The 7,876-nt window shown below is 33.5% G+C and overlaps 1 protein-coding gene across 1 annotated transcript; it reads right to left on the bottom strand.

The window, feature by feature from the left end:
• Positions 1-30: 30 nt before the first annotated feature.
• Positions 31-6,675, bottom strand: SCPL29 (serine carboxypeptidase-like 29). Its single transcript, XM_039034798.2, has 10 exons — positions 5,789-6,675; positions 5,444-5,551; positions 4,726-4,821; positions 4,535-4,627; positions 4,246-4,331; positions 3,894-4,151; positions 3,184-3,317; positions 2,115-2,210; positions 1,230-1,335; positions 31-350 (listed from the first exon to the last, which is right to left on the bottom strand). Exons 1-10 carry the CDS (start codon positions 6,060-6,062, stop codon positions 189-191), a joined length of 1,413 nt encoding a protein of 470 aa, XP_038890726.1. The 5' UTR covers positions 6,063-6,675; the 3' UTR covers positions 31-188.
• Between the last annotated feature and the right edge of the window lie 1,201 nt (positions 6,676-7,876).

Below are 7,876 nucleotides of genomic sequence, written 5' to 3'. Positions count from 1 at the left end.
AGAAAGGAATTATTCCAATCTAAAATCACATTGTCTAATGTCATAACAATTTTATTGATTTTAACTTGAATCAATGTTCATGTTGAACAAACCATGGCTTAGCTAAGAAGGATTCCACTCATTACATTCCAACAATGAACACATTTCTTCTCCTTTCGATTGAAGCTAAAAAAGAGATTTGAAGTTTTTTAAATGTCACTGTGGAGTTGAAGGGATGGGAGTGAGTTTCCTGCTAGAAAAGCCTTGATGAGTTGAAGAGCCAGTTTTGGTTGGTGCAAAGGGACTTCATGGCCTGCTCCTCTCACTGACACAAGGGTCAGCCCTTCATATTCCTGAATCCATCCTCCAACCTGTACAAAACAACTAATTTCATTTAATTTGTATTAACTTTTTTCCTGCTAAATGAACTCGTCGTCTCAGGCTGTCGAGTAGTTTACGACAATGAGTAAACAGAATCATAACAATTTGATGAAAGTAGGCAACTGATGTTTTCCAAGTTAATTCAACGTGCTTTTATGAGTGACTGAAAAAAAATTGGAATTTGTTCTCTATCAGAAAACATAAATATCAATATTTACTAGTCACCCCATTATATTTTTAAAATTTTGAAAACAAAAACATAAATATATCTTTTGATAACGATTTCATCTTTAATTTTCTGCTTTTGAAATTTTAGTTTGTTTCCTACTAATTTTGTTTTTAGAAAAATGGAATTCTTAATCAAAATCTAAAAATGAAAATATGTGTTTTTTTCTTTTTTAAAGTTTTCAAAATTTGTATTAGTTTTGAAAACATCGGTAGAAAATAGATAACGAACAAAAAAATTTATGAATGAAAATGATATTTATAGGCTTAAATTTCAAAAACCAAACGCCAAAACTATTCTGGAAACAACCTCCTAGATTGTCCCAAACCTTTGCTTTGTCCTCCTAAAATAGAATAACTTTACTATGGAAGAACGGTTAAAAACTGACTGATATTCTAAAAAGTTGAAGTCGTCTTTAAATGTTTCTTAATTACAGTTGAACTTATTTCATTGATAAATGCCTTTAAGTATCATATATCCTCAACAGATAAAAACAGATGGCAGGTGAGAATAACAACAAAAATCTTAAAAGATATAGTTTTAGGATACCACTAATGAAAGTACATACTTGAAAACAAATATTGAAAACCAAACCTGCAGACCATGAATTATATGCATATGAAGCTCTTAACAATGATTTTACCTGGCCATCATCATACCAAGCACGCCAAGGTCCAATTACTGGAAGCTTAAGGGCATCAACGCTATAACGGGTAGATGTGATTGGGAGTACAGCATCAGTGTCACCACTGACATTAAGAAACACAAACAAATGTTCAAATTCAGTAAATTGAAACTGTAATGGATGATTCAGAAACTGGAGCAGCAATTAAAATGTCCCAAAGCAGTTTTTCAGTAGAATATTTCATCACTAGTTTAATATGAAATGTAAGACATCAGGGTTGCATTTAGGGGTGTAATTGATTCAATTTGGCTCGGTTTGAGTGTCAAACCGAAACCGATCCATTACAAGTTTATAACAAACCAAAGGTTTGGTCGGTTTGGCCGTAGCCATTCACAGTTTGGCTATATGCCTTGGCCTAACTCCCAAGGCTGGGCTGCAAGAATGGGCTAGTGGACACTGATGATTTCAAGCTTTTCTGGTTCACCCCCACTCCCCCAAAACCGAAACTGCCAACAATCAGTTTAAGCGGTTCTTTGGTCTTTCCTGCAACCCTAGTCGCATTGTCAAAATAATCAGGGTTATGCAAGGATCAGTTTGGTGATCACACTTTTTCAATAACCATCCCAATCCCGAACTCATAGACTAGCAGCTACATGTGTGATACAACTGTCTTTTCTTTTTCAAATATTCATGAGCGTTTGGACTAGCTTACATGCACTTCAACTGAAAAAGTTACCTCATCCTACTAGACCTTTTTGCTATTTTCATGGTCTTTACTGACCACCAGAACAACCCAACATTGTTATGATACAGTGTAGTATCAATTAGATCTCGTTTATCAATGTAAGAGCATAGACGAATTGATTCTTTTTCATGATGTAAACTTTAAATTTCAAGACGAACCTGAACACCCATATACGAAGTCCTGCTTGTATCAGCTCCCGATATATGTCAAGCACTGAGCCAGCAGAATCCTTCCAATTAAGGTTAACCAGTTCACTGTGGACATTAAGAGTTTCGTCAAACACAAATAACAAGAACATCCTTACTTGAGGATACTGTTATCAAAGGAAGAAGTGTGCCAAATAGAAACTAATAAAACTTTTGAAGTTCCGAAAAGAAGTAATGAAATGACATAAATAAAAATTCTTTTTGAAGAAAAAGAAAATTATTTGTTTCCTATAAGAAACTGTCGGATTTAAACCTGTAAAATTCTCCACACGATCTACTTGAAATTCAAGGGGTGAAATTTAGCTAACTAAGATGTCAATGGAATCATTTAAATGTTTGCACTTTATCCTGTTTATGTCAGTGATGAGCTAAAAATAAACATATACACTCGTTGCACGCTACTTTCACCCATAAGTTTCTATGTTTTGTCATCCATTTTCTACCCAAATTTTCGGAACTCAATCCAAGTTTTGAAAACTAAAAAAATAGTTTTAAAAAATTTGTTTTTGTTTTTAGAATAGGAATTCAAATGTTCCTTTAAAGATAGGTGAAAACCATAGTAGAGAAATTGGGAGGAAACAAGTATAAATTTCAAAAACAGCAAACTGAAAATGAAATAATTTGTAATGGGACTTTAGTTCGAAGTGTAACCTAGAACTAGCCAAATGAGAGTTTAGTTCCAAGTTACCCCAGGGATGGCCAGCTTGACCATAGCTCAAAAGCATTCTAACCTCGACCAAAGGGTCAAAGATCCAAATCCCCAACCTCAGATAGTGTTAAACTCCAAAAAGAAGAAGAAGATCCGCCAGTGAAAAACATAATAATTTTTAAAATCTACGTTGCTTCCTAGAATGGCTTTCGAGGGGGCAAAGCCTATCTGGGGACTAGTCAAGTTAATAGTTATATTTACTTCGTGAAATTTATACCTAATCTTTAGAGTTCTCTATTATTACAAGTTTATCTGGAAATATATGCTACAAATGCCACAACAAAGTTTATACTTGTTCTTCAAATGTTGTACCTGCAGGTATCCCATTTAGATGGCGCATATTTGGGATCGACATGAAGCGCCTGTTGAACTTCAGGTAGATTGAAGTATGCAACCGAGTGCTTCTCAGTGCAAGGATCATAGCGTTCACCAACACGACCAACCATCTAAGAAACAGTTATAGTACATTAATGGATATAAAAACTTATGTAATCAATAACATTTACAGAAGCTCTCTCCACCACAAATGAAATTTTCAATGTTGCTATGAAGGGGTACCTGAAGATGTCATAACTTCAAATGTACTTATAATAGCTTATACTATTGAAAGATTAAACGAATACTGAGAAAAAGAAACAAACTAAAATCTTGAGATTATTTCAGGGAATTCCAACTAGATCACCTACTACAATCTTGAACTTATTTCAGGATGTGGTTAGAACTTTGAAGTGTAAATTAATGAAGTAGAAGATTAGCGGGAGTGTGATTAGCAATTATGTGCTAGTGCCAGCAGGAAACCTTCTTGCTTGGTGCAAATTTATCTCCATTATTTAGCAAATCAGGACATCCCTAATTTGCACTGTGTTATCAGTAACCATGTGCCAGAAGGAAGGGAAAGACCAAATGTTGCTGACATCTATGTTTTTTTAGAAAAAAAAATTATATGTTAGCTTCAATCCTTCACAACCAAGGAAAATAAAAAGATAAAAAAAATAAAATAATATATTGATCAGTAAACTCACATGCATTCGCTTTCGAAGCCGATTTGAAGAGCTATCAGTGCATGGAGGAGTGAAGATGCTATAATGGTCAATGTTTCCGAGTTCTTTGTTGGCGACATCAAGTATCTCGTCACAAGATTCTGAGGAATGTACAAAAGATTGATTTGCACATAGTAGATTAAGCTGTTTGTATGTTTGATCAGAAATCAAACCGGTAGACCACAAAAATTCAAAAACTCCCACATGATCATGATGATCATCAAAAAGAGCATTGCCCACCTACACGAGCAATGTATAGAAGTGAATATAACAACTTTATATACAACTTAGTATTACTAAAAAGTTGGATGTTGTGAGAAGAAAATCCCAATACCATATAACCCTTCAGATTGATGGATTTTTCCTTGAATAGATGGTTGTTCCTTACAATAGCTTGGCTTAGCTGAGGAACATAATGCCCTACATATTCATATCATTTAAAATGAAAAAGACACGACTAAAACTGATTAGGGAGAATACAAAACAAATTGCAAAGAGTGGAAAGAGAAGATGGCAAGAATAGATAACAACCTTAGAGAAACCAACCATTTTTACATGAGTACTTGAAGATAAAAACCACTGTTATTTTATACCATAAATTTGAGGAAAGATTTTTTCCTTACCCCCATAGCTCTCTCCTGTAATATAAAAATCGTTTCCTTTGAATTGGGAAAAGCGCTCGAACCACTTCAATAAGAAAGTCAGAGAATCCTCGGCTAAAAAATCAGAAATTGAAACATAGTCAAATTAGATGGCTTAGCAATGACATAATATGTCCAATCAAAGCAAGTGTAACATGTTGTCTAAGTATTACCTGTCCTTTTATCTCCATTATTCACCAAATCTGAAGATGTATTTGAATATGAAAAACCAACTCCAACAGGGGATTCGAGAAATAATACGTTGGCAACTGTAAAGATGATGCAAAAAGGTAAGAAAAGTTTTTATTTTACCATTCAAAATAGAACATTTTGAGGCATTTCTAAGGAATCAACTCTGATCTTATCAATGAGCGAAAAGGTTGAGAGAGCTTCACATGAGAACAAGCCAAGCTCATTTGAGAGGGCTAAATAATCTCCTACCATACACTCTACAAAATACTTTCTATCTCTCGTTCATGACATTCCTACATCTACAACATATGTACTGCACCAACTTACCAACAGAGGGTATATTTTCCTTTTTGCACTTTCTAACATAAATATTACTATTGGAAATCTAACAATTTACTAAAATAACACTGTCATACCAAGTCAACCCCAATATAGCAGTCACAGTCAGCTGTGATAGAATATTTGTAAAAAAAATTAAATAAATAAATAAAATAAAATCTAACATTTATACTCATCATCTAGACGCTCATGCTGCATTACATGGATGGACAACTGAACACAAATGCTGGAAGAATTTGTTTTATATGAGATCTGTATACTCCACCTACTCATTCGTAATCCGTTAATATCTAAAGTAGGGGAAGGACTGGAGGAGGATCGGAGAAAGGGAGAAATAGTCCATATATATATACATCTTACCTTCATTCCAAGAATAAGGATTCAAGTAAACGGATTGCCCATCAGCATTAATGTGAAATGGGCCAATTTCTTCTGCCTCGCCATAAGCAATAGATGAACATCCAGGTCCTAGAGAAACAACTCAAGATTTAAAACCCCATTTTGCAGTGTACTATAAAATTATCATAGAAGCTATCTATCAACTTGCACAATTATGAAAAGAAGAAAAGAGCGTCTTATTTCACTCGATCGCATAGCCAGAGAAGCATAGAAGATGCCATGGCCTATCGTCTCTTCTCTCTCTAATAGACTAGTTTCTACCGTAATCTAGTGGTCCCAAAAGAGGAGATAGTTCAAGACTAAGACCTCCATTAAGCCATAGAACCAGAGGTTTAGAGGCAGAGTCCTGAGTAGCCTCAAAAAACCAGTAGAACAGCGCTCTTCCTGAATCTTCATTGACAGTGATATAACCAGAATAATGTGCAAATTTCACCCCAAAGTTCTGACCCGGAAGTTCAGCGATCCTGTCCAGTTCTTGCTGGCGAAGAGGGTTTTCCGAAGAAATTGGAACGCCAATACCCAGATGAAGAAAGCCGAAAATGGCGAAGACCTGGAGGAAAACCCAGGTGGGTCGTGCCATTTTGATGAAGCTCGCTTCGCCTTGACAATGGCGGAAGAAGATGGAGTGCCTTGAAATGCGAAAATGGATAGGAATTATGAAAAGGGGATGAGTAAAAAAGGAGCGAAGAAATTGGAAATGATTGCGTTTTCATGCCCTTCTGTGTTGGCGTTTTCTGAGGATGCGTTTTTGAGTCACCAATCAACAGCTTTGTTTATTGCACGCTTCATATTCTGGTACGGCATTCATAATGTATGTTGAGATTCGTAGTGATTTTTGTCCGCTCAGAGTTTAAAATGATTAAAGTTATTATTTTTTAAAAAAATTTATTCTAGAAATATTTTTAATCATGTAAAAAACTGGGATGAAAATTATGTTGAAAAATGCTTCATTAAAAATTGAATCATTTTGAATGTTTGAATAATTTTAAAATGGTTAAAATCACTCAAAAATACGTTTTTAATAATTAAAATTTAATTTTATATTTTCAAATACAATTATCATATCATGAAATTTAGCTCTCAATCATTAAAAACATGTTTAAGAGTGATTTTGAAATGACAAAAATGATTTTAAATATTTTTTTTTTTTGAATATTGATATTCTCGATATTTTAAATAGTGATACTATGCATTACAATAAAATAGAAAGCTGGATATTTTAATTTGATGCTAAATGGATGTGATTGAGAGAGTGGAACCTTTGAGAATGGGACCACTGTGGATTTTGATTCTACAAAGAAATTTCAAACATCTATAAAAGTCAAGTTTCTTTTGTTTTACTTTCATGTCTCTCTACCGATGACTTGTTTTCTTTAGAATAATTGAAAATTCTCTCCTCAAGAAAACACCATTCTTAATATTTGGAGAAAGTCTAGAGAAAAAGATATTTGGAAAAAGTTGCACAAATCACTAATTGACTATTGACTTTGAAGTTGGTTGGAAAATCGTCGAAAATAACCCAAAATTAACTTTTTTTATTTTTTTTATTTTTTATCAAACTAACATATTTTTTGAAAAAGTGTTTCTTTACCTCTATGAGATGTGAAATATTCATTTTGCCCTCAATTTTAAAGGAACTATTTCTCACTTTCCCCTCAGTTTTTGGGTTTCTCTTATCTATGTTTCTTCTTATACTACTAAAACATCAAATACCAAAAACGATCTAAGCATAAACTCTATGAAGCTATTTAAAAGTAAATATGCTCTAACATTTTTGCTCAATTTATAAATATGATTAGAAACAACACGAGAAAACGTAGGATAATATGAGTGATCATTTACCTAAAATGAAGTTGTATCGATGAAGATATGATAAAAAAGATAAATAAATAAAAGTTCACACAACAAAATGCTTGCGATTGTTGGGCTCTCACATTGCAATTTTATTTTGGTCATGTGTTCGTTAATACAATTTTGTTTTAGCTAAAAGACCACTTGTTTTCATACGCTTTTTCGTGTTCTTTTCCAAAATGCTTAAAAAAAATGCAAAATTTAAAAGAACGTTGAATTTAGATGGCTTTACCATGTTTAAACATAGATAAATCTGACTTTTGGAGTATTAAGTCAAATATTGTTTAATTTTTTGTTTTGTTTACCAGCATAGTTGGGAAAAGCACAAAAAAAAAAAAAACGTGTGAAAACAAGTTGTCATTTAGTTAAAAAAGAATTGTATCAATGAAGATATGACCAAAATAAAACTAATGTTTGTGTTGCAAAAGATGCATAATTGCTCACCCGAGATTAGCAATCACACACTTTTTACTACGTGAACGCTAATTTTGCTTTTGTTCTATTGATTTGTTGGATATATAGTGAAAGAAAGTGAAAGTTTGG

Source organism: Benincasa hispida, chromosome 6 (genome assembly GCF_027475165.1).
Source record: "Benincasa hispida cultivar pf3 chromosome 6, pf3_genome.v1.1, whole genome shotgun sequence".
In the NCBI taxonomy this organism is placed as follows: Eukaryota; Viridiplantae; Streptophyta; class Magnoliopsida; order Cucurbitales; family Cucurbitaceae; genus Benincasa; species Benincasa hispida.
Note: the sequence above shows the minus strand (reverse complement) of the source record. Positions and strands in the feature narration are given on the sequence as shown.

Excerpts from the sequence above, each read along its gene's own strand:
- SCPL29 (XM_039034798.2), bottom strand. The coding sequence starts at position 6,062 with ATGGCACGACCCACCTGGGTTTTCCTCCAGGTCTTCGCCATTTTCGGC. Across the intron at positions 4,152-4,245 it reads TCAATCTGAAGGGTTATATG|GTGGGCAATGCTCTTTTTGA; the intron begins GTATTGGGATTT and ends TTGCTCGTGTAG. Across the intron at positions 351-1,229 it reads CTTGGTATGATGATGGCCAG|GTTGGAGGATGGATTCAGGA; the intron begins GTAAAATCATTG and ends TGTTTTGTACAG.